General features: G+C 38.3%; 2 protein-coding genes across 5 annotated transcripts in view; one reads left to right on the forward strand and one right to left on the reverse strand.

Moving 5' to 3' along the window:
- Window positions 1-8,521, reverse strand: part of ip6k1 (inositol hexakisphosphate kinase 1) — a 44,328-nt gene extending 35,807 nt beyond the window's left edge. The window contains exon 1 of one of the 2 annotated variants that reach the window (XM_074675451.1): window positions 8,400-8,521. The gene's annotated coding sequence lies outside the window, so the exon portion shown is untranslated. Of the gene's footprint in view, window positions 1-8,203; window positions 8,323-8,399 lie in introns of those variants that run through there. The other variant, XM_074675460.1, reaches the window with a different exon arrangement.
- A 1,840-nt stretch (window positions 8,522-10,361) lies between these two features.
- ccdc66 (coiled-coil domain containing 66) lies at window positions 10,362-26,760 on the forward strand. 3 transcript variants are annotated; one of them, XM_074679966.1, is made up of 22 exons: window positions 10,362-10,547; window positions 11,028-11,086; window positions 11,600-11,622; window positions 12,891-13,106; window positions 13,185-13,428; window positions 13,516-13,660; window positions 13,884-13,978; window positions 16,347-16,408; window positions 16,579-16,671; window positions 18,526-18,660; window positions 18,742-18,936; window positions 18,967-19,007; window positions 19,083-19,167; window positions 19,252-19,410; window positions 19,603-19,672; window positions 21,783-21,866; window positions 21,960-22,203; window positions 23,139-23,373; window positions 23,471-23,523; window positions 23,594-23,784; window positions 23,962-24,104; window positions 25,950-26,760. In XM_074679966.1, exons 1-22 carry the CDS (start codon window positions 10,522-10,524, stop codon window positions 26,049-26,051), a joined length of 2,700 nt encoding a protein of 899 aa, XP_074536067.1. In that variant the 5' UTR covers window positions 10,362-10,521; the 3' UTR covers window positions 26,052-26,760. The 3 variants fall into 3 exon arrangements, with proteins under 3 accessions (XP_074536067.1, XP_074536050.1, XP_074536059.1); XM_074679949.1 differs by having other exon boundaries at window positions 18,742-19,007; window positions 25,950-26,759; XM_074679958.1 differs by having other exon boundaries at window positions 18,742-19,007; window positions 21,786-21,866; window positions 25,950-26,759.
- The last annotated feature ends 73 nt before the right edge of the window (window positions 26,761-26,833 follow it).

Raw genomic sequence — 26,833 nt, forward strand, 5'->3', positions numbered from 1 at the left:
GTTTAACCCTCCTGGCCTGGGAACGGCTGGGAACTGCGTGGAAAGAGCTGGAAGATGACAATGAGAGAGAAAAGGAGGTCTGGGGAGCGACCTGCGTAAGCCGCCTGATTATTTGACTCTGACTCAGATTCACAGCAGGAAACGGACGGATTGATCTAACCAGGACACCAGGTAGAGGATTTAGAGCTGTTCTGACACCGATACTGGGAGCATTACCAAGCTCTAAACTGCCTGACACGCTGAGTGCAGCTAACGCACGACTTAATAAACCCCTGAGATCAACTCTGTTTGGATCATCATGTGAGGTTTATCATGGTTTACAGAGGAAGGCTGCAGAAATAATCACCACAACATCACTGATGCTACATCACTTTTCACAAGACGCAAAAATAAAAGTTATTCTTCTGACCTGACTCTGCTCAAGATGAGTCTGAGACTTTAAATTAAAGAGAGGAAAGCCAAGACATCATCATCTGCATCATCACCACCATCATCATCCTCATCCTGGTGTCCTGAGTCAGCAGCTTGTGTGTGTAATCCTGCTGAGAGGCTGCATTAGTGAAGTGTAGCATAACTGAGCTATATGGTAATAAATAAGGGCTGCTGGTGCCCACTGCTGACACACACACACACACACTTAAAGACACACACACATCATTCTAATCAAAAACCCACAACTCACACTAAAACCAGCTGAGAGGAATGGCCGCCCTGGGTTCAAGCGTAATAATAGAAAATCAATACGCAATAAAAAAACGGTGTAACTGTTTCCTCTGCCAGTTTCCCTTTCTGGAGGAGAAACGAGGAGGTCAGGAAATGAGAAAGGATGAATAGGAGGAGGAAATGGAAGGAGGTGAAAAAAGGAAGAGCAGAGAAAGTGAATGACAGGAAGAGGAGGAAATTAAAAGACGTATAGAGGAAAGAGAGAAGCTATTAAAAGAGTTCATTTTAGAAAGAGCAAAGGCTGAAAATTATTATTAATGTCATTCTGGTTTATTATCTACGGACGCGTATTGCATTCACTTAAAGAAAAAAAACAACTTAGGTTTTTCAGAGTAATTTATTCTTTGTTTTGTTTTTTTTGTGGTAATTAATTTTGTTTTTCTGATTAATATTTTTTTATTGGTTTGTTTTTTGTTATAATCATTTCTGTTTTTATGAGTAATTTTTTTCTGAAGTATCGAGATGCTTAGAAAGTTAGAAAGTTAAGGATAAGGCATATATGTGCCAAACAGGATCTCTGATCCGTGCGGGACACAGGAGCCACCACACATCCACGGGAGTCGTCTGCAGGTTGGAGGTTCTCACGGGATTTCGAAGTAATAATAATTATAATAATAATAATAATAATAATAATAATAATAATAATAATAATAATAATAATAATACATTTTATTTAAAAGCCCCTTTCAAAACACCCAAGGACACTGTACAGGATAAAACAACAATAACATCAATCAAATCATCAAAAAAAAAAAAAAAAAGTAGCTCGATACTTCATGAAAAAAAATTACCCCTAAAAAGAGGAGGAAAAAATTACCACGAAAAACAGCAGGTTGGAGGTTCTCGCGGGATTTCTAAGTATCTCGATACTTCAGGAAAAAATTACTCATAAAAACAGGAAAAAAGTAATCTGAAAACAGAAAAAAATTACTAATAAAAACAGAAATAATTATAACAAAAACAAACCAATAAAAAAAAATATTAATCAGAAAAACAAAATTAATTTCCACAAAAAAATTTACCCATAAAAACTGAAATAATTATAACAAAAAACAAACCAATAAAAAATATTAATCAGAAAAATAAAATGTATTACCACAAAAAACAAACCGAAGAATAAATTACTCTGAAAAACCTGAGTTGTTGTTTATTTCTTGAAGTGAATGCAATTTGCTTCTGTAATTATCAGTAAATTTTACGGGAATTCTCATGTGGCCGACGGCTTCAATCTGAGACTTCTTTCTCCACGCTCTGCGCTGTTTACAGTCCAGCTGGCAGAACGAGAAGAGACAGTGTGTTTGGATCCAGAGCCAAGAGAAATTCACCCCTCCAGATCTGTCTGCAACATAAACTGCATCACTTCCTGGTTCAGAAAACCCCCTGCTCATCTTTCTGGTGAGTCTCAGTTTCACTGTAGATAATGAGCCACACAGAGGCTTTAGGGCAATGTAAAATGATGGACAGGGTTGTGGAGGTTCAAGGCGGGCTGCAGACTATCACAGAACTGACATGGAGAGACAGACAACCCTTCACGCACACACTCACTGGAAATTTTAAGGGACCAGTCAGCCTGATGAGCTTGTTTCTGGACAGTGGGAGGAAGCCGGAGAACCCACACATACACGGGGAGAACATGCAAACATCAGACTGAAAGGCAACGACCCGACCAGGGATTCAAATCAGAAACTGTTCTGATATAAGTCAACGGGGTTAACCATGTCCACCAGAAAGCCATCAATCTGACTCTTTTAGTCCTGAAACCAATATCAGTTCTGGGCTTTGGTACCAGCCTATAGTGGTACTGATCCAAACTGGTACCAGTATCACTTTAACATTCTCTGTTCCTTAATGTTAGGATGAGACTGAGAATTATTATTTTTGATTAAATGAAATAAAAAACATTTAAACTGAGTATTATTATCATTTTAGGGGATTATGAATTTGAAAATGTGTGATGACTAGGTCCCCAACACTCACAAGAACCACAATTTAATCATAAACCTCAGCAATAGGTAAGTACGGTACTGAACCTGCTCATAATGCAAGAAACAACAATAATACATTTTATTTATAATGCACTTTTCATTTATAGAAATCTCATAGTGCTACTAGAAAAAGTTAAAAAAAAGTTTTCAAAAAAGCACCAGTGTAAGTGAAAAGCCTCTTTAAAGAAGTGTGTCTTTAAAGTGATACTCTGGGATGGAACAAGTTGGGTCCTATCACAAGGTTTAGGGCAGAAATTACCCCTACAGCAGTGTTTTTGTGCAGCAGAAGCCCAGAGCGCTCACACCAAACACCCCCTCCCTGCTCCTCTGCCGGTTTCCTCTGCACTCAGACGGGGCCATATTTTACTTGACCAAAAACACAAATAAACGGACTCCCACTGAAAAAATCTGATATGGGTCTGCATTCAAGCTTTATTTAGAGAATTTTCAGCACGTTACTTTCACACAAAAACACCGCTAAATAAGGCTCTAGTTCTCATTGTGTCGTAAAACGGCGCTACCTCCGCTGCAGAGCCACAGCTGGCTACGAGACTCTCGCCACTTAATGTATCAGTCCGCGCACACGGCGTGCCAGATATAAACAAACGCAGGTAGTCTGCCAGGACGAAGAGACATGATGAGAACTAGAGCCTTATTAAGTGGTGTTTTTGTGTGAAAGTAAAGCGCTGAAAATTCTCTAAATAAAGCGTGAATGCAGACCTATATCAGATTTTTTCGGTGGGAGTCCGTTTATTTGTGTTTTTGGTCAAGTAAAATATGGCCCCGTCTGAGTGCAGAGGAAACAGGCAGAGGAGCAGGGAGGGGGTGTTTGGTGCGAGCGCTCTGGGCTTCTGCTGCACAAAAACACTGCTGTAGGGGTAATTTCTGCCCTAAACCTTGTGATAGGACCCAACTTGTTCCATCCCGGAGTATCACTATAAGGTTTCTTTTACTTCAGGCGTACCAACTCCAAAGAAGAACCAAATCAACAGGTTTCAAATTTGCCAAACAGATTGGTAAAAAGTCAAGCTGTTTAAATGTTTAACCAGAGGTCAGATCAATCCTTTTAGACTCATTCCCAGGAGTCAGGAAATCTACTCCATGATGAGCGTTACTGACACAAGCTTCAGCCGTTTGGTCACTTCAGATGAACAGATTCGAATCTGCACTTCCACACAGATATCTGTTTATAGAGACGAAGAAATCTCCATCAGATTACGGCTGATGGGAGTCAGGATGTTATTACATCCTGAGAGCTCTGCATATGGACGGATTTAACGCATTTATCAAAGCCTGCTGGTAATCACCCACCAGTACTACTGAGTCTGCACGGGTACGTCTCTAAACATCTTGTTTCGACCACAATCACCCAGAAAATATCAGTTTAATAACAGAGAACTCTGACAACATGAAAATAAACCAAATTTTTCACAACATGACCCAAAACTGTTGAATGATGATGAAAAAGTGGGAAAGTTAGATGATATGGGACAGCTATTAGATTCATTTAAATGTAAAGCTAACGATGGGATAAAGATAGGGAAGGAAGGAGGGATGGAGGAAAGGAGAGGAGGAGGGATGGAGGGAAGAGGGGACAGAGATCTGTTTCTGTATCATGCAGCCCTGAGGGAGACAAACGCCAAACACATCTGTCGCTCTCCAAATTCACAAACTACGAGACACAAAAACACATCCACAGCTGCTGCCCGAGTCTCCTGACAGTACTCAACAGCTGCTGAGTGACACACACACACACACACACACACACACACACACACACACACACACACACACGAAAACACACACCCAGAACAAGGAGAACAATCCGTCCTATCAACAATCATCGGAGGGAGACAACAGATCAGATCAAAACAACCACCAGGACCACACATGTCACACATCTGGGCTCTGTTCTCACCACAAACCCAAAGACTGAGTCGTTCCCTCAAAACCAAAACTCACGACATGTCACGGTCAGCTGATGACACACACTGAGACACACACTGAGACACACACTGAGACACACACTGAGACACACACTGAGACACACACTGAGACACACACAAATCGAGTGTGAAGCATGACTGATGATAATAAAAGCATAAACTGCTCTCTGTCACTTTGGATTGACTGGAAGGTTTTTTTTAAGGTGTGTGGACTGATTGTCTGACAAATTAAAGAACAGAAAAAACAAACATGGAGCTCTGGAAAGATCTGGAATAAATAAACAGAAGAAAATTTTGTGTAAACAGGATGATGCGAAGCAATGTGTGCAGAGAGAGTGCAGAATAAAACAGAACAATCGCTTTAAATACCATGATATCCATTCAATAAAGCATATACTATTAATATGAGTACATCTCAGCTCTTATAAGTTAATTGATTATCTTCTATTGATTGATCTGTACTTGTGGCAGCCATAAATGCATCTTACAGAGTGTATGAACAGTACACAAGTTTACTACAGCGCTGTAAAGAGATGAACTCTTCCTGAAAGGCTTTGGTGACTTAAGCGTATGACTTTAAGATTAAATGTCTTCTATCTATTTTAACTGAAAAGTCGTTGACTGCTTATCACAACACTAGAGAGCAACAACTTTTAACCAGTGTAGGGATGGGTACTTGTTACATTTGAAACAATACAGTATCAATGCACAGTACCTGGCAAACAGTATCTGTACTCAACAGTACCAATTTTCGGTACTTTTGTGTGCGTTTATGTGGTACTACATTAGGGCTGAACAATTAATTGAATTTAAACCGACATCGCAATATAATAGAGTCCAATTTTCAAAGCGCAATGGCTCGGTTTAAAAAACAAAACAAAAAAATTAAAGGGCATTTACTAGGGATGCACGATATTATCGGCACAATATCGGTATCGGCTGATAAAAGCTTAAAAACACGTTTATCGGTATCTGCAGATATGAAAATTTCTGCCGATATGCACAGCCGATAAGGTGCTATTCAGTTAGGATTATTATCATTTTCCATCTGAAAAATAAGCTCCTTAAATAAAATGTAGCACTTCATTTATTTGCACTGCAGAGCTCTGTGTCTGTCACCAGGTTGTTACAGTAGCTCTAAAATAATCAAATGTAACTTGGTTCGTTTAAAAATGCATTGTACATTTGAAGTTCATGTGATCTAAAGAAATTATTTTTCTGTATTTCAATACTGAACGTCTTGAGTTTGAAAAAATAATACATTTCTTATTTATGGTAAAATCAAATGTTTTTTGTCTTGTTTTATGTGTGTTTCTTAAACAAATAAGACCGTCACAGTAAGAGTAACATATAAAATCCAGTACAGGATAGACTTAGCTTTTTTTACAGTGAAAAAAAACAAACAAACTTGTGATTATTGGTATCGGTATCGGTATCAGTATCGGCCAAAAGAGGTTTCAATATATCGGCAAAAATCCAATATCGTGCATCCCTAGCATTTACTTTAGTTTGTGTTTTGTTACTAATGAGAGATCAGTATGATTTTATATAATTAATGCAATAATTAATACAATTAAATTTATGTTCACACAGTGTTTCATTTTCATTTTATAAAACAGTGCATTCCACATGTTGACATATTTCAGTGGTTGAGCCAGAGATTTGTCTTTTTTACATTTCTGCACTGTATTTTATGTGAGATCCATAGATGAGAGGATTCATATTTATTTTTTATTTTATTGTTCATAATGGGCCTGTTGTTCTGCAGTGCTTTGTTCTTCCTCTGATTTTATTTAAGGAAATTAATGATAATTTTATTACAGGTCTATAACCCTAAAGTTAAATCAATCAGTCAATATTCTACTGTGATTGTAATAGTTAAATAAAGGTTTATGTTATTTGTAAACATGACATGTAGGCCTTGCAAACAGGAAAAAAATGTTTGTATGTTACACTGTTCTTTGTTGTGTTGGTCATACTGTAGAACAGTTTATTGCTTGTGTTAATGACGAATGACGAATGATGAATGATGAATGAATAATGTAGAAGATAAACATAACCCCCCCCAAAAATCCCATGCTAAGTCGCAATCGCAATATTGGTAAAAAAAAAAAAAAAAAACGCAATTAGATTATTTTCCAAAATCGTTCAGCCCTTCGATCCACCAAACTCAATACCAGGATCGGTATAGGTGCTTCCCTACTTTTACCCATGATTGGGAGAGGCCTGGTCTTAGAACCAGCACAGTCCTGTGCTTTGGCAATGATAATATCATATTTCTATACGCTACATTTGTGGAACCAAAATTAGCAGTTTTTTTCTATTTACTTTTAGCTTTTATTAGATGAGACACCTGATCAGCTAAATACACCATCAGATGTTATAGCTATAACTATATAATACAACAACAAACTGGCAAGATTTTACCCCACATGATATGTCTTTAACAGTTTGGTGACAGAACACACTCTTTTTCACAATGTGAAGAAGAGCGAGCAGCAGAACAGGAAACAAAGCTTAGAGAAGGAAAGGTGCACAATATGTGTTTTGACACCTGATGTCAACACCAAAGTTGAAACTAAAAGCTAACTAAAGGTTGATGTCTCATCATGTTGTGGGATTACAAAGATTAGATGTGCTGGATTGTTCTTTTCTCTTTCCTGTGCCAAATTAGACAATCGGGTTAATAGTTAAGGGTGAGTAAATAAGAATAAGAATAATCCAGAAGTTGTGAACACGGAGATTTGACACATGCCCTTGGCTTCAGCTGATGAGTGAAACCAGGCAGAAACACAGGAAGAGACTTTTTTCCTCTACATCCTAATGTTTATAACAAATTTATTCAGACATCAATCACATTGGCCTGGCTGACTTTTATAGGAGACAGAGGAAACTCTCCAGGAGAATATCAAGCACTGCACAGGAAACCAGAGAGCAGCAAACCTCTTCTTAATAACACTAGTCTCTTCTGCAAAACCAGAAATGCACCATAGCATCATTTTAATTTGTAGTATTATGAACCTGTGGAGCAGCATGATGAAGCAGTCCTGCAGCAGTTGTATCACAACAAATAAACGTGCAGCATGGTCATCATCACACCCTGTGCAGCTGAAGCTACCTGAAGAAAATTACAGCATGTCCAAGCAACCAAACCTGCATTATCAGACTGCTGTGCCTTAGTAACAATAGTGTTATTACTGTTAAAGGCATCAACTCAACAATCCAGCTGAATCCAATGGAACCACAGCCTCTACATGGATCTTTATGTTATTTCCACCAGTTTAGCCTAAGGCTGCTGAAACTTTCAGGCACCTCTCACAGCTCCAAACAACAGCAGCTTATCTTGACATGATAACATGATCATAACATGAGCTTGTAAACTGGTAGCTCCGTGGCTCACTGCCACATAACACGTTTATAGACTGAGGGCTTCCATATTAGCATTAGCTGTCAGACTGGCCAGCTTCTTGACCTTAGCCTGACAACACGCTAGCAAGCTAAGTCAGCTAAATTCATCTTAAATGAGCTTCATATGAAAGTAAAACTCACACTGCTGCATGTCACAGTGGGTTAATACTGCAGTCAGTCCCTGCTCAGAGTCCCGGACGCGGGAGGAAAACACAGACGTTTGTTCGACACTAACTGACGTTCAGGCATGCTAACGATAGCTCAACGGCTAACATGACGGGCTGACGTTACGCAGCTTCTCCGGTTAGAGCACCGAGCTAACACAACAACAACATACCGTCAGGATGACACCGAGATGACGCTAAGGAGGTCCCGGTCTTTGTGCTTCAGAGCCCGGACAGGTTCATGGATGTCGGTCCCCGGTATCCAAACTCGTTAACGGTTGAAAAAAAAACATCCTGAAGCTAACGCAGCCTGTTTGGCTTTTACGTTTCGTTTGTATGACTGCGCCACCCACAGCCTAAAGCAGGGACTGCTGTCCTTATTTACCTCATCTTCCTCCGTCAGCTGGAAAATTTCTGCTTTCCAAATTTCAGGGTTGGATGGTGATTGTGCTCTGGTTCAACGGTGAAGCCTAGACATCCCAGCGACGCTGAGGAAGTTAACATCTTATTCTGCTCTGATCCAAACTTCACACTAGGCTTCAAAGGTGTAGTGAAACCCGTCTCCACTTGGTAAATAAAAAGCAGAACAGCAAGTCCCATTTATTTATTTATTTATTTATTTATTTATTTATTTATTTATTTATTTATTTATTTATTATTTATTTATTTTTTGTCTGAATACAAGTAACTTTTCTCTTGTTCCATTGGCAGATTTTTATTTTTACTTTTCACAATCAATTCAAACCTCATTTTGTCTTTAAACAACTTTGAAAAAGACGTTTTTTTTGACTGATCAGATGAATGTGGCTCAAATTAAGTCTAAAAAGACATTTTGTACTGAAAACAAAACAAAAACACTCAATAAGATTTAATTTTTTTCAAGTGTTACATCTGAAATATCGAGTACTGATTTATTCAAAATCAAACAATTTGATATTTTGTTACCTAAACGCATCATTGTGACTGTGAGAGAGTGGAGGAGTAGGTGGTTTTACATGAACATGGCATAGCAAAGTTATATACTGAGAAATAAATATGTTCCATTGAAAACTTTTGAGATTTTATTAATAAAAAATAAATAAATATAATTAAAGAAATAATTTAAAAAATATATTTATTACCACATAAACACACACAAAGGTGCTGAAAATTGGTACTGTTGTGTATCTCTACCATTGCCAAAAAATATAATAAAAATGATAATTATTAAAAATATAGTAATGATAATAAAGATAATAATAATAATAATAATAATAATAATAATTATTATTATTATTATTATTATTATTATTATCATTATCATTATTATTATTATTATTACAATAGGAATATTTTGTATTTTTTTATCTAATTATTTATTTTGTAGGGCAAGTCCTGTTCCTCTTTTGGGGTGCCATAATCATGAGATACTATCTTATTATAATGAGAGTAATTTTTTAAACTTTTACTGGTTGTAATCAGCTTTTTCTGGTAAAACAATGAGAATAAAAACACAGGGAAACTTAAACGAAATATCTAAAGCTAGCCCAACAATTTAATTGGCGTCTTTAGGAAATAGCTGCTGAATTAACAAATCTTGTGGGGTTTTATGCCTTTACAATAATTTCTTAGGCGAGTTTTAACAGATACATGATCTTTAAAAAAACAAAAAAACAAAAAACAAAAAACAACTTGTGTCACATTTAAAGAAACCATAATTATTCTTCAAAAAGTTAAAAATACTGTAATCTCTAACACTGTAATGTGCTGTAATCTCTAATAAAGAGAGGTCAGAGAATCTGTAAACATTGTTTCAGATAATTATAACGTTTCAAAATCAAAATACTACTGTCTCTTTGTATGCTGATTTTTTTTTCCCCAAGAAGCATCTTTCTATAGCAAAGAAAATTCAAGACAATCCAGGTATTCATTTGGAAAAGGTGGATTGTACTGTGGTGTATGTACTTTTTATATGTTTAATTGTATTACTTTGGCTGGCTGAGTTGATACTTTCAAATAAATCCCCAGCTGTCCTGAATGCAACACCGCCTAACGTAAACTTCCAAATGAGGCAAATGGAGACGTTTGATTGGTTGATAGCCTCACGCTGAAAACGTGAGAGCCAATCAGGGAAGTCGTTCTTGGTCGTTGTCAGCAACCAACGTACACAATTTGACAACCAGGAACTGTGTTGTTTCTGACGGTGTGGTCAGTCCAGAGGTGGAGAGAAGAGCTGATATTTAAGGAGGAATGATGCGTTAACCGCCTGGTTTTACGTCAGAGTATTTGTTACTGAGCGTGTCCGTCCCACGGTGAATGTTCGCTGTCGGTATGAATCTCGGGTGAGTCTGTTTATCTCGATAATGTTAGCAGCGAGCTAGGCTAACATGTTGACCAACTGTGTCGCATTGAAACGATCAGGGATTATTTTATTATCTCTGTTGATTATACGCCTTTAAAATGTTCCCATCTGAAAACCAATGTGCTACAGTGAATGTGATGATTGTGTGTTACGTTCAAAATAAGACTCGTCACAGTACATGATGCTTTGCATTCACCTTATTCTGTGCTGCAAAGGAAAAAAACACAGGGAATCAAAAGAGACAGCTAATCCACATTAATTCCCCCACAATGCTGGATTATTGATCCATTCATAACACTTGTTTTATAACTCAGATTCAACTGAACCCACAAAAAGAAGCTGTTTCTGGCTGATTGCCACTGTAATTTTTTCTTTTTGTTGCAAAAATAACAGAAATATGAAGGAGAAACAAGCTCAGTCTTTACTGAAAGTTCTCTTTCTTTTTCCTGTCCACGAACAGAGATGGTCTGCTGTTTGAGCTTGAAAATGGAAAACCCAAGTTGATCCTACTCAGTCATGGTGAGATGAAGTCCTTATCTTAAAATTTAAGAGAAATTTAAACACTTACCTTTCAAAATTTGTGTTTAGAGTTGTGTTAGATAGAATTATTAATTCAAATTTACTTTGACGAAATGATAAGTAAATAATATCAGCTGATGATGAAAGAGATCATTGATTTGTGATGATCATCCTTAGGCACTTGGTCTGATGTTGGTTTTTTTAGTTCTGCTTAAATATTACAGCTTGCTCCTTTACTAGGATGAATACTGCTGTGGTAAAACTACAAACAAGAAGACAACAACTGTTACTGATTTATTTTTTAATTATGTGAGATTTATGAAATATGACAACTAAAACTGGAAGAATTCAAAACTAGAAAAGAAATACTTTTCATTTTCTTAATATTATGCTTTGGATGCTGTGACTTATGTTTTCTTATAGATATGAAGGCATTAGAGAATATGAGCCTGTGTTTGTGTGTGTGTGTGGTATCAAATTCAAAGGTGCTCAGTGTCGTTCTTTTCCTTACAGGTGTGGAGAAGCATCTCGTAAAGGTAGGAATCATGCTAATAACTGTTTTCACTTTCCTAAAGCCAAGCAGTGTTGGTATCTTCTACGGGTGGTAGAAAAGATCGACGTATCGTAGTAGCACATTTTTTTGTTTAACAATTTTAAATCGTGATTTTTTTTTTCTATTTTTTTCTTTTTAATTTTAATCCTTTCATGTTAGTCTGTCTATAAGCTGGGTTGGAAATAAATTGAGATTTCAGATCATGTGATGTACATTTTTGGGTAAATATGGCTCCTGAAATAGTCTGTAAACATCATCATTAAACTTTTTCTTTTGGTATAGTGTTAAAAACTAAAACTAAGAATCACAAAAATCAGAACTATTGAAGAATCACAATTTAGATTGAATCGGCACCCAAAATTGGTATCAGAAGAAAAGTGTATCCTCCCAGCCTTTGTATTCTCACATGTTGCATTCAGCAGGGTTTTATTTTTATTTTTATTTTTAGAATGTTACAGGAGAGTATAATCATCATGACTTTGTCTTTTTTATACTTATATTTATTTGCTTTTTATGAAGTTACAACAAAAGAACATGTTAAGTTAAGTCAACAAAAGTTCATATAGCCTCCTTGTAAATAGTCCGTTCTCCTCAGTCTTTCAGGTGGGTTTTAAAGTCAATCCACTTTTTATTTTTTTGTCTTAAAGTCTTAAATTGTGTGTAAAGATCTCCATGTCACATAGCTTTTCCACAATGTCCAACCAGTTCTTAGATGTAATATTCCAGCCAGGTATCTGTCTTTGTTTTGAATATTTTCTTGTGTTAAATTTCCCAGATACATCACTTCACATGTCTTAGGAATTACATAGCCCAAGATTGTTTTTTATTCTTTCCACACTTCATCCCAGTATTTGTTCATTTTTACACACTGCCAAAACATATGAGCGTGGTCCACATCATGCTCCCCACACTGTCTCCAGCAAGGTTGTGGGACAAGAGAGGATTATCCTTTGATTGTTGGGGTGATGAAAAATCGTACTCCTCTTTGTTTATGTTTCTCGTTAGTTCTTTTTTCCACTGATCTCAGATGTAGAGAGAGGAAGTTGTTCTATTTCTTACCATATTTTAGTACAGCACTGAAACTACTCTCCTGACTGTGCCAGATGCATTGCATAATGTTGTAATCAATCCGTTTAATTCACATGGGGAATCAGGCTTTATCTCTTTATAAAATAATCCCTGACTTATATCTAAATCTTTGTTATGACGTCGTCTTTTTAAAGTTTTCTCTGATCTGATTTCACCGAGCAGCCGTCCTGCAGACCCAGAGCGGCTAACGTCCTGAGCTCCAGGCAGCCGTCGCTTGTGGAGGAGGTGCAGGCAGAGGAGCGTCCAGCGCGGCAGCTTGCAGGGAGGCACAGGGAGAGCAGGAGCAAAGCAGGAGGAGCAAACGCCTCCATCACCTCCAACGCTGTACCCACTGGTGGAAAGAGCACCCCAGGGTGCAGCGTGAAGGCTGTGCCAAAGGTAACGACTCACTCTGACTGTCACTTCCTGCTTCAAACTTTACCTCTCAGTCTTATATCAGTCTCTGTTTGTGTGAAGGTGAAGTCAGACAGACACAAACACAGCACCACAGCCGCTCCTCTCAGGCCCAGCGGGAGACCAGGACAGCCTCAGAGCGCAGAGACACGTCCTGGAGGAAAGAGGGGACAAAAGGAGACGCCAGCTCCACGGGACACGGGGCTGAAGGAGGGGTTGGTGTGTCTGACTAACGAGCAGCTTCAGAAGATCCTCCACTCAGTCCACACCCACAGCCCACAGCCTCCACAGGAGCAGGGGACCCTGGGTAATCTGAGGGATGAGACGGGGGTTTGAGCTCTCCTCTTCTGTGTGACAAAAAAAAAACAAACTCATGTGTCTTTTTCCATGTCAGAAAAACAAACAGGCTCAAAATGCAGCTCTTCAACGAACAAAGGGGAAGTGGAGACGAAGGAGGGAGGAGGAGGAAAGGAAGAGAGGAAAGAAGAAGGAGGAGGACAAACTGACACACCTGAGGGTTCACAGGATAAAGACAACAGGTGAGGAGCTCCTGAGTCAGATGTCTGAACAAGATTACATTTTTTTCTTTTGGGTTTAGAGTTTAATTCAGCCAACACTTAAGCTTTCAGTCAACATGGTTTCTTTCCTCTCGTTTGTTTCTCCAACGTCTTAAAAATACAGGAAATATTAGTGAAATAATTTACAGACTCTTCTCTGCAGATGTATTTTTTTTTTTAAATCCGTGTGTTTCTGTGTCCTCAGGTCGTCTGGGTGTCTGTTCAGCTGGATGGAGGAGCGAGAGTCTGAGAGCAGAGCGACCATGGACGCTAAGAAGGCTCAGTGGAGGAGAGAGCTGGGTAAACACTTCTACCAGTATTTTAACACCAACCTCCAATAAACTGTGTTTGTATCACCTGTTCGGATAAGGTGACGTATCACGAGACAACATCTCAGACCAGCTGCTTCACGCTGTGTGTGTGGCGCTGCAGAAAGCCGGCTGTGATGATTTGCATGAGGTGTTACATCATGACTCCTTCAGGTCTTTCAAAACAAATGTCTGAAAACAAAATGTGAAAAAGGCTGCTCCTAATGTCCCATAAGTTATACTTACTTAACCCTTAATTTGCACATATTGCCCATCAAAAAGCATTTCTCTGATGGCTCAGGAGTCAGGACATCAGGAGGATGTGGAGGAGCTTGACTGAATATTTTCAAGGCTAATAAAATAATTGATTGTCAGAATTTTAAATTATTTCTCCGGAGAAAGTTTGAGAAAACTACGGAAGAGGATTAGGGCCATGTTTAAGAAAAAAAAAAGACAATTTTTGAGGTAAATCTCATAAACTTACAAGACTAAAGTCATAAATTGAAGAGAATGAACTCATTATTCTAGGCTATAGCTACAGGTTATTAGAGAGCGATTTTAGTTAGTTTAGTCTTGTTTAGTTTGTTTTTATTTCATACAAGTGACATAAAAATAGGGATGCATGGATAAGAAAGTTGTGGCAGATACTTTTATCTGATATTAATATTTTTGTTGGGGCCGATAACTGATATTTAACCATAGTATGAGAAAAGACAACCATGGAGAGGATCAAAGGATGGCGTGCCTGAGATGAACGTGATCAAAAAAGTTTGTTTTGTCTGTTTTTTTGATCAAAAACAGGAAGAGAGACATAAAAGAAGAGAGTCCACTCTTCTTAGATAGTTTTTGTGTTTACATAGTCATAGAAAACAATATTATTTGGGTCTTGAAAGATCGTTCAAGATGCTCTGAAAATGCCGGCAGCTAATGAGTGAATATCGGCCGATACGGATATCTAAAAAAGATGACCGACATCAGCCGATATTGATATCGATATATTGTGCTTCCCTAATAAAAATAAATTAATAAGAACAATACAAAAAAAACTCAAACAAATGAAAAGGAGCAGATGGAAGAAAAAATCTTATTGCAGGAGAGGCCAACTGGTCAGAGACCAAGAGACACAAAAATTACTGAGGCACTACCAAGAGCCACATCACACAGGTGGTCTCACAAACTCACTTCCTGTCACACATAAACGAAATGACATTAAATGAAAATCAATACATTTAAAATTTTCAAAGACTGTTTATGAGTGTGTTTAAATTTGTACTTGGAGCCATGTCAAAGACAAATTATATAGATAGATCGATCTCCCCAGTCATTCCACCTGAGCTGTTGTCAAACTTAAAAAAATGTATACACCTCGTAGAAGTTTTTCTCAGATCGAATTGTTGTGGTGATTTGAAGACATTATTTTGCTGCCCTGTATTCAGGTCCTCTTTTATCTGAAAAGTTTCTCTTTCATTAGAGGTTAAAAACGAGGCTCTATGTCACTTTGAAGCAGAGGAGGAGGGGGTGGGGTAGAGCACTCATGAGCGATTGAGAGGAGCACACGTAGAGAAGAGAAACTGAAACTTAAGTATCAATCTCATCACCTGATCCCAACGTTGGCATCAAAATACCAATATTTTAGATTGATCAGCACGCCACTACTCTTAACAATGATTTTGTTTTGTTTTTGAATGGATCAAAGAGCCGCACACCGAAAGGCAAAGAGCCACATGAGGCTCGCGAGCCGTAGGTTAGCCGCCCCTGTCTTATTGTATCTGCCCCTTCTCTCTCAAATTGTTAAACAAACACACGATCAGAAAAATAAAAATACCATCAGCCAGCATGGCTTTCATATTTACATTAATTCTTTTTTACAGAAAGACGACAAACAAAGCAATCCATCCTTTACAAAATAAGGGCTGTGGAGCTGTGTGAATTTATACTTTGGTAGAAGTTTCACAAATAATTATTTCATCTTTTGGCTCATCAATATAAAACCATCATCAATATAGGGACCCTGAAAAGATGGATGAGAAACAAATTACGAATTACAGCACCAATAACATACGACACAGAAATATTAAATAACTTCACCCAGGAAAGGAATAGGTCATAAAATTTTTTTTACATATGTGATCTCATGTTGTTCAGACTACATGTCTAAGATCTTCCATTGGCCTATAGCTTTAGACTAAGATAATGACTTTACTCTCTTAAATTTATGAGATTAATCCTATAACTTTACTTTTCTTTTCTCTAATCTGGCCCAATCCTCTGTTATAAAAAACATTGCTGAAAAGAAAAAAAGAGTTGTCTCTTTATTCAAGAAGTTTTTATAAATCAAACTGTTGTTGTTGTTGTTTCAGATGAGCAGGTGGCTCTGAAGCAGCAGAAGCAGCAGCAGCGTTCAGCTCCCAGCAGACTTCAGGTGAGGAACAAACTCGATTTTTCTACTGCAGAAAGTTTTCCTCAGACTGAAACATGACTCTGACGAGTTTTTCTTCATCAAACTTTGTATTTATGAACTTTTAACACAGCACTGAACACACACACTAACATCTTCTCCTGTCTGTGTGTGTGTGTGTCCCTGTCTTTCAGGCTGAAGAGGACACAGAAAGTCTGGTTTCAGTCCAGACCTCCATGAGTCACAGAGATCAGCCGGCAGCCATCAGGTCCAGCCTCAGAGTCGGGGTAAGTCTCACCTCAGAGTTCAGATGGTCTCTGTGTGTGTGTGTGTGGGAAAATGTGTCATTTGTCCCGCCTTCAGTGAGTCACATGACTAGCTGCTCTCACTGTGACATCATCACTGCTGCAGAGGGAGTTGCAAACAACTCCTCATACATGCCACATTTCTATCCAAATGTGTGTAAAAAATATATAATTTTTGTAGTAAATTTTGTCAGGAATCCATCCCTGTCATTTTTAAAACTGTACAACTTTTACTTTTTTGTGTAGAAGCCAAAACGTGACAGCTTGATCTTCAGCTCCCATTCATTCTCAGTGGGGGAGCTGAGAGGGCTTTTGGGGGGTTGACCAACTTTGAGTGCCTGTTATTGAAAAAAACGTTTCGGAAACAACAAACTCCAGAAGAACTTTTGTAAAGCAGGGTTCAGTCTGTCATCTGAGCAAATTTCAAGGAAATATCACTTTTGGTTTTGAGTTTTTAGATTGTGTTTCAGCGGAACAAGAAAAATTTGCTTAAAGTTAGAATAATGTCTGAATACAAGTAACTTTTCTCTTGTTCCATTGGTGGATTTTCTTACTTGTTACAAACAATTCAGACCTAATTTTTGTCTTTAATATTTCATACTAAGTCTAAAAAGACATTTTCTACTGAAAATGAGACAAAGACACTTGATAAGATTTCAGTTTTTTCAAGTGTTATATCTGAAATATCAACAACTGATTCATTTAAAATCAATTGGTTTGATATTTTGTTACCTAAACACATCGTTGTGACTGTGAGGGAGTGGAAGAGTAGGCAGTTTTCCATGCTGGGCATGAACACAGCTTTGCAAGATTATATACTGAGAAATAAATCTGTTAAATTGAAAAACTTTGAGATTTTATTATTACACAAATTAATATTTATTATCACATAAACACACACAAAGATTCTGAAAATTGGTACTGATGAGTATTGATACCAATTGCAAAATAGATGAATGAATAAATAAATAAATAAAGCTATTATTATTATTATTATTATTATTATTATTATTACTTATAATAATAATAATAATAATAATAATAATAATAATAATAATAAAAATAATAATAATGATAATAATTATAATAATGATTATAATAATAATAATAATAATAATAATAATAACAGAAAAATAAATGAATTTTATTTATAGAGCACCTTTCAAAAACTCCAAGACACTTAACATGAAAAAAAAGATAAAGTACAAGTAAAAAAAAAACAAAACAGTAAAACAGTAGAAAATTTAAAGCATTGAAAAACAAAATAAACAGTTAAAAAGTGCACAGAGAAATATAGTGTCAAGGAGGTTGTAACTAACGCGTGTTAATAAGAGGTTTCCAATCCAATCCACTTTATTTATACAGCACACTTTAAAAACAATCAAGTTTCTCAAAGAGCCACACAATAAAAATTGGGGCCAAAAAAGTTTGGAAATTTTATTGTTAAAGGTAATTTGAGGGCTTCCTGTTGGAGATGAGTCAGGGGTGTCAGTGTATGATTTTTGCGTCTCAATGGGACAAACATTTTGGCGTCAATTTGATATCTGTGGGACATTCCTACTGGATGCTACAGCCGTTTAAGTACAACAAGACTACTTGTTGCAGGCAATTCAGACCTCATTGTCTTTAAATAACTTGAAACAAGACATTTTAGTGGACTGACCATGTAAATGTGGCTCATATTGAGTATAATAAGACCATTTTTAGTCAAAATAAGACAAAAACTCTTGATAAGATTTCAGTTTCTTGCAGTCGAAAATAAACCAATGAAATCGAAACTTAAAGATGTGATTTTCAAAAACACATCTGAAGAATCCTGACTTTGTTTCTCTGCAGGAGGTGAGTCCGATGGAGGAGATGTTGAGCATGGAGAAGAGAGAGGAGCAGAGGAGGCGCTGGCTGGAGGAGCTGGACCGTCAGAGGGAGGAGACGACTGAGCGCAGGAGACGAGAGAAGCTGCTGCAGAACCAGGTCGGTACAGAGTGTGATGTTAAACCTGTCAGAGAGTGTTTTTTTATATCCTGGGTTTTTAATTTGAGCTGGTGTTTTCAGACGGAGGACCACGAGCTCTGGGCCACACACTTTGACTCTCTGCACAGAAAACTCCCCGACCTCAGGACGTCGGCTCCTTCAGCTCCTCCTCCAGCCCCGTCCCACGCCTCGGAGCGAGGGGAGTGGGAGCCCTCGTCCAGCCTGTCCCTGGTGTGGGAGGCCATGAGCAGCTGTGGAGCAGAGAGCGTGGGAGGAGTCAGCGTGGGAGGAGTCAGCGTGGGAGGTGTCAGCGTGGAGACAACCAGCGGATTCCCGACCAGAGCCAGGTAGGAGCAGTGAGCGGGAGGTTCAAATAAAAAAGATGTTTCATGTTTTCTAATCACCTCCTGTGCCTCCTCCAGCCACCTGAGGACCATGACCGCCCTGCTGGACCCCGCACAGATCGAGGAGAGGGAGAGGAGGAGGCTCAAACAGCTAGAGCAGCAGGTAGGAGGAGGAGGAGGAGGAGGAGGCACACAGCGAGAGAGAAGATGAAGGTTTGATCACATGTGATTATTTCTCCTCCTTCAGAGAGACATCGAGGCTCAGATGGAGGAGCGGCGACGGCAGAGGGCGCAGGAGGAGGCGAGGAGGAAGGAGGAGGAGGCAGAGGAGGAGAGGAGGGTGGCGCTGGAGAGGGAGAGGCTGGAGCGGCAGTACGAGCTGGACACGCAGAGGGAGAGGCTGAAGGTCAGGACGCAGAGTCCTCCTGCTGTTTCACGTTTCATGTTTTACATCTTCATCACTCAGAGCATCTGCATGAGGGGTGTCTGACCTCAGTGTGTGTGTGTGTGTGTGTGTGTGTGTGTGTGTGTGTGTGTGTGTGTGTGTGTGTGTGTGTGTGTGTGTGTGTGTGTGTGTGTGTGTGTGTGTGTGTTACAGTCGAAGCAGGCGGAGGAGCCTGAGAAGAACCAGGATGAGGAGAGTCCTCAGCAGACACACGCTAACAGAGGTGAGATTTGTTTTGTTTTAAAGCCGTTGGCTCTGTTTGTTCTCAGGGTTCGGTTTTAGGTTTTCACTGACCTGCCTCTTATCTCTGAGGAATGGGTACTTTATTAGGTGCTTTTATTGATACTGATCAAATTCACTGGAAAAACTGAAATCTTATCAAGTATTTTTCTTTTATTTTGAGTAAAAAATGTCTTATTACTCATGAAATGAGCCACATTCAACTTATCAGTCTAGAAAAATGTCTTGTTTCAAGTCGTTAAAAGACAAAATGAGGTCTGAATTACTGTAACAAGCAAAAAAAAAAACTGCCAATGGAACAAGAAAAAAGTTACTTGAAAATTTTCTTGAAACAAGAATAGTGACTGAATATAAGTAACTTTTCTCTTGTTGTATTGGCAGATTCTTTTTAACTCATTACAATCAATTCAGACCTCATTTTGTCTTTAAATAACTTCCAACAAGACATTTTTCTGGACTGTTCAGGTGAATGTGGCTCATATTATGTCTAAAAAAGAAATTTTCCACTAAAAATAGGACAAAAACACTTGATGAGATTTAATTTTCTTTCAAGTGTTACTTTTACAATATCGAGTACTGATTTATTTAATATCAAGTCATTTAATATTTTGTTACCTAAACGCATCCTTGGAGAGTAGGCAGTTTTCCATGCTGGGCATGAACACAGCATTGCAAGGTTAAACACTGAGAAATAAATCTGTTAAATTGAAAAACTTTGAGATTTTATTATTACACAAATATATATTTATTATCACATGAACACACACAAAGGTACTGAAAATTGGTACTGATGAGTATCTAAACTTATTGCCAAAAGAAATATAAAAAATAATGATAATAATTTAAAAAGTATATACTACTACTACTACTACTACTAATAATAATAATAATAATAATAATGATAGTAATAATAATAATTGTAATAATAATTTTAATAATAATAATACTAATAATAATAAATTTTATTTATAGAGCACTTTTCAAAAACTCAATGACACTTTACGTAAAAAAAGATTTAAAAAAATGGTACTGTTGAGTATCAATACCAATTGCCACCCCTTCCCCCACCCTACCCCCCAAAAATAAAAAAATATAATAATTATAACAATAAATTTTAACCATATAGTGCTTTTCAAAAACATAGACACTTTACATGAAAAAAAAAGGTTAAAACAAATATGGTACTGTAAAGTGTTGACAGCAATTGCCACCCCCCCCCCCCCCCCCCCCACCCCCACCCCCCAAAAAAATAATTAAATAAATAAATAAATGTTGAAATAAAAAATAATAATATTAAAAAAATATCATAATCATAATGACAATAATATTATTAAATTTAATTTATAGAGCACTATTCAAAACCACAGACACTTTGCATGAAAAAAAATAAAGTACACAAAAAAATACAAATAGACCAAAAAGTAAAATAATAAAGCATTGAAAAGTGCCCAAAAATAAAGTGTCAAGGAGATTGTAGCTTTAACACGTTAATAAGAGGTTTCCAATCCAATCCACTTTATTTATAGTGTAAATTTTAAAAAACAATCAAGTTTCCCAAATTGCTGCACAATAAAAATCAAATAAAAAAGTTAATAAAACAAATAATATAATATATAATATAAATAAAAATAACACATAGAAACCAATGAGAGCCATAAAAACACAGGGGTTAAGACCATAAAAGACATTTAAAGACAGAGATCACACAACTCTCAAACTGAATTAAAAGCCAGAGAATAAAAACACATTTTAAGACACGATTTCAAAGTCTGTGGGGTGGAGGATGTTTTTATTTCTAGTGTTCGACAATTTGGGATACACCACAGAGAAGGCTCGGGTCTTTAAACAGGTTTTTTGGACCACAAGGTGAAGGTGATCAGCAGACCTCAGGGACTGTGAGGTTTGCACCTGAGGAGTGGACGATGCAGGACAGGGTGTAGGGGTGTAGGGGTGTAGGGGTGTAGGGGTGTAGGGGTGTAGAGGTGGAGCATGACTTTAAAGTCAGAGGAGGTCCGGTTGTGGAGCGCTTTATGGGTCAGTAGGAGGGTTTTGAATTTGGTGGGCCCATCCCTGTCTCTGTGTTTGTTTCCCAGCAGCTCCTAAACCTGAGGAGCGTTCAAAGGAGGAGGAGGAGAACAGTTTGGTTTCTCCGTACAGAGACACAGCTGTTCAGACAGGTAAACACACCTTTACCTTCAGAGAGTCACAGCAGAATAATCCTCCTCAACCTGAAACTCCTCCTGACTCAGCTGATCTGTCTCCGTCTGTAGAAGACGCTCCCTCCCTCCCTCCTCAGACTCCTGACGCCTCCACACAGGTCCAGCCCCCTCCTTCTCTGCCAGCTGCTCCCACTAACAGCAGGAGCAGAGGAGGGAGAGCAGGGAAGGAGAACATCTGTGTGCCAGCAGCAGCAGCAGGAGGAGGAGGAGGAGGAGGAGGAGATCCATACGAGGCGTTTGCTCGGACAGAGAGGAGCAGGAGAGACAAGAGGAGGCCAGAGTGGAACACACAGAGGTAAAAATACAAACTTCATATCAAAAAAACTTTTGATAGAGTAAAAAAAATCTTTTGATGGAGTTAAAAAACTTTGATAAAGTGAAAAAACTTTTGATGGAGTACAACATTTTTTGATGAAGTCAAAAAACTTTTGTTGAAGTTAAAAAAGACTTTTAATGAAGTTAAAAAAACTTTTGATTCAGTCAAAAAACTAATGATGAAGTTAAAAAACTTTTAATGAAGTTAAAAAAAACTTTTGATGAAGTTAAAAAATGTATTGATGAAGTAGAATTTTTTTTTGATAAAGTAAAAAACTTTTGGTAAAGTTGAAAATTCTTTTGATGAAGTGAAAAAACTTTGATGAATAAAAAAAAATTGAGAGTTTAAATTTTTTTTGATGAAGTTTAAAAAAAACTTTTGATGAAAATAAAAAAACTTTTGATGAAGTTAAAAAAAAAATTTGATGAAGAAAAAAAAATTGATTAAGTTAAAACATTTTTTTGATTGAGTAAAAAAACCTTGATGAAGTTAAAAAAATATTTTTTTATTAAAGTTAAAAAAAACATTTTGATTGAGTTAAAAAAATTTTTTTGATGAAGTCAAAAAAATGTTTAATAAAGTTTAAAAAACATTTTAATTAGTTAAAAAAAACTTTAAAAAAATTGTAAAAAACTTGAAGAAGTTAAAAAACATTAAAAAAAAACTTTTAATTAGGTCAAAAAAAACATTTTTTTGGAGTTAAAAAAACTTTTGATTCAGTTAAAAAAAAACTTTTAATTAGCTTTAATTAATCTTTTGATGATGTTAAATAAATCGTGAAATTTGAAAAAACTTTTGATTCAGCTAAAAGAAAGTTTTGATGACGATAGAAAAAAATCTTTTAATGAAGTTGAAAAAAAAAGAGATGAAGATGAGGTTCTCTCAGGTTAAGCTCCGCCCCCTCTCCTCCTCAGGCCCAGCAGGTGCTTCGTCCCGGCCTCCCAGCGTTACCCGGCTCCTCTGCAGAGACACCGACACGAGAGCCGCCTGAGGAGACAGGCGGAGCTCCTCGCTCTGCAGGAGAGGACCTGTCTGTCCCGCTCCGACCCTCCTCCTCCTCCTCCTCCTCATCTTCATCTTCCTCTGCAGAACCAGGACTCCCGTCTCCTCCCGATCCCTGCACAGACCAGGACGGCCCCAAACAGGAAGGTAGGAGGCGTTCAGCCCTGGTTTCTGGTGTGACCTGACCCTTTTCTCTGGTCCTGGTCCTGGTCTCTGTCTGATCCTGGATCTGCTCCTGCTGCAGGTGGAGAGTTTCTCCAGAGGACTCCTGAACTCCGCCGCCTCCAGCTCCGACAGGTGAGCTCCTCTGACCGTAAACTACACCTGTTTAAAGCTCCATCCTGACACCTCCTGTCCTCTCCTCCAGGGGGCGCTCTCCTCCTGTTCCCACTGTCAGACACAGAATCCAGAGTCAGCTGCCCACCTCCATCCCTCCTCATCCTCCTCATCCTCCTCATCCTCCTGATCTGGAGTTCATCCCTTACGTCCGGACTGATGAAGTCTTCAACCTGGATCCTCTGGAGTCTGCAGACACACCTCCACCATGCACACACACAGGTCAGACACACACACACACACACACACACACACACACACACACACACACACACACACACACACACACACACACACGTAAGCTGAGTTGTTGTGGCTGCCGTTTTGTTTGGAATAAATAAAAACAGATGGATTTCAAAATAAGAGTCTGTGCAGTAAAGAAACTTTATTTCCATCCAGAGCCTCCTCCTCAGAGCTCAGCGCCTCCTCTTCCTCCTCCTGATCGGGATCCTCTCCTCCACCCTGAACTACACCGCGCCACACACACCACACACACACTCCGGCAGCAGGAGATCCTCAAAGGCCTGGCACAGCTCCGGCAGGTAACCACACACCATCATAACAAACATTCAGAGACATTATCCAGGGAGAGTTTGAGGTTTTCTTCACGGTAGATGAAACAGATAAGCAGTTCATTGATACCTGACGGAGGATGATGATGATGATGCTCTAAAAGGCAGAGGCTGACAGTCGGACGCTTCACTCTGAAGTTTCTGTTTGCGTCTGTGAAACAAAAACTTAAAAAGAATAACAATAACTTCAATTCCCTGTGAGGAGTTTCTGAGTGATCTTGAAAAAATCTCCATCTAGATATCTGCCTGATCCTAATTCACATTTTAAAATTAGGTTTGATTTGATGTGATTTATCAGGTTTTTCCTAATGCTACTTCCCAGTTCCTTGATCAGGTCTGATAGGACCAGATTGATTATGGCACGAGTAATTGTCCATGACAACACCACGCCGACTGACAAAGTTCAGTAGAGAAGAGAGATCTGTGTTTTTCTCTGCTGAAAACGATTTCTGTGATTAATTTTGTAGTGATTGTGGACACTGGAGCCTAACTGTCAGACAGAAAAAGGACAGAAGAGCAGAAGAAAGAGAAACAGGAGAGAGAAAGAGCACGAGCTAAAGGCTAACACAAGTAGTAAAGGCTAAAAAATAAACTAGGGACTGAAACTCAGACTAAAGGCTAAAACATGAGCTAAAGGCTAAAACACAGGCTAAAGGCTAAAACATGAGTTAAAGGCCTAAACAGTGGCCATAGGCTTCAACACAGACTTAAGGCTAAAACATGAGCTAAAGGCTAAAACACTAGCCATTGACCAAAAAATTGGCCAAAGGCTTAAACACTGTCTAAAGGCTAAAGCAGAGAATAAAAGCTCAAACACAAGCTAAAGGCTAAAACATAAGCTGAAGGCTAAAACATAAGCTAAAGGCTAAAACACTGGCCATAGGCTTAAACAAAGGCTAAAGGCTAAAACACAGGATAAGGGTTAAAATATGAGCTACATAATGAAAAACTGGCTAAAGGCCAAAACACGGCCTAAAGGCTAAAACACAGGCTAAAGGCCTGAACATAAGCTAAAGGCTAAAACACTGGCCATGGGCTAAAACACAGGCTAAAGGCCTAAACATAAGCTAAAGGCTAAAACACTGGCTAAAACAAAAGCTTAAGGCTAAAACACTGGCTAAAACAAAAGCTTAAGGCTAAAACACTGGCCATGGGCTAAAACACAGGCTAAAGGCTAAAACACAGGCTAAAGGCCTGAACATAAGCTAAAGGCTAAAACAATGACCATGGGCTAAAACACAGGCTAAAGGCTAAAACACTGGCCACACAATGAATCAAAGAGTATAGCCCTAAACACAGGCTAAAGGTTGAAATGCTGGATATTCGCTAAAACACAGGCTTAAGGCTTTAATATGAGCTCAAGGCCAAAATACAGGCCATAGGTTTAACAAAGTCTAAAGGCCAAACCACGGGCTTAAGGCTAAAACATAAGCTTATGACTAAACACTGGCTGTATTCTTTAACAAAGGCTAAAACATGGTCTCAACACAGGCAAATGGCTAAAATGCTGGATATTGTCTGAAGCAAGAGCTAAAGGCTAAAACACAAGTGAAAGGCTAAAGTATGAACTAAAGGCTAAAACATAAGCTAAAGGCTAAAATAGAAGCTTAAAGCTAAAACATGGGTTAAAGGCTTAAAATTGAGCTAAAAAAAGGAGCTAATGGCTAAAACACAGGTTGAGGCGACAGACGTTTATCAAATGTGTTGAACAGAAAAAAAGTCAACCAAGATGTGAACGTCTCCTCTAACAAAAATGTTCATTTCTGGCACAAAAACAAGAAGAGTTCAGCCGTTCTTCTGTTTGACGTGTTTCAGGGTTTGTTACAGAAGCAGAGGGAGCTGGACACTGATCTGAATCCTCTACTGAAGCGTCACGACGGCGAGCTGAGGGCGTCCTCTGCCTCACACCGCATGTGACCTCTGACCTCTGACGAACTGCAGCGTTTCCACCAGCGATCAGGGAGAACATGTGACAGGAAACTGATCTCTGAGGACGACAGGAGCAGCTCAAAGTCTGACCTCGAAAACTGACAGACTGCATGATTTCTGTTTTTAATCCAGACAGATTAATCATCTCAATAATCAGAGCCTGGTTCTTCTTCTGGTTCTGATCCGGAGTTTCTGGGTACGCAGACGTGGTGTGTATGAATGTATTTACTGATTGTTTTTGAAGCACTTTTTAACAGACTCTGAACTGAACAGGTGTTAAGTTTGAGCTCCTTCCTCCTCCTGACTCACAGCCGACGTCTCCGACCCTCAGATCATGAAACCTGTGGTTGTTTTCAGCTTCCTGCTGGCCGAGGAGCTCAACCTCTCTGTCTGTGTTTTATTCCTGCTTTGACTTTAAATTTCTTTATTTATTACTGCAAATGGAATAAATAATGTGGGTACGGAGAAAACCTTTGAGCTTCTTACAAAAAGCACTTTGTTTTTACTTCAGACGACAAGTTTACAGACAAGGTGATCTACAGACTGCAGAAAACTGGATTTTAAAGAATTAAAATTTTGGGGAAAAATTGGAAAATATAATATCAAGTTGCAAATTTTTTTTGAATGCAAACAAGAAATTTCTAAGTCTGAAGTTTTGGGAAATAAACTGCAAATTTTTGACTCTTGAAAGCTGGTTTAATATGTGACAAAAATGCATTTTTATCTCTTTAAAAAAAAAAAAATTTAAATAAAAGAGTGGTTTATTTGTA

Source organism: Halichoeres trimaculatus, unplaced genomic scaffold (assembly GCF_033239565.1).
Source record: "Halichoeres trimaculatus isolate MK-OKI-2021-1 unplaced genomic scaffold, fHalTri1.1 fHalTri1_scaffold_1, whole genome shotgun sequence".
NCBI lineage: Eukaryota > Metazoa > Chordata > Actinopteri > Labriformes > Labridae > Halichoeres > Halichoeres trimaculatus.

Coding starts and splice junctions, on each gene's coding strand:
- ccdc66 (XM_074679949.1), top strand. CDS start 10,522: ATGTTCGCTGTCGGTATGAATCTCGG. Junction 11,087..11,599: donor GTTGATCCTACTCAGTCATG/GTGAGATGAAGT, acceptor TTTTCCTTACAG/GTGTGGAGAAGCATCTCGTA. Junction 21,867..21,959: donor AGACACAGCTGTTCAGACAG/GTAAACACACCT, acceptor CTCCGTCTGTAG/AAGACGCTCCCTCCCTCCCT.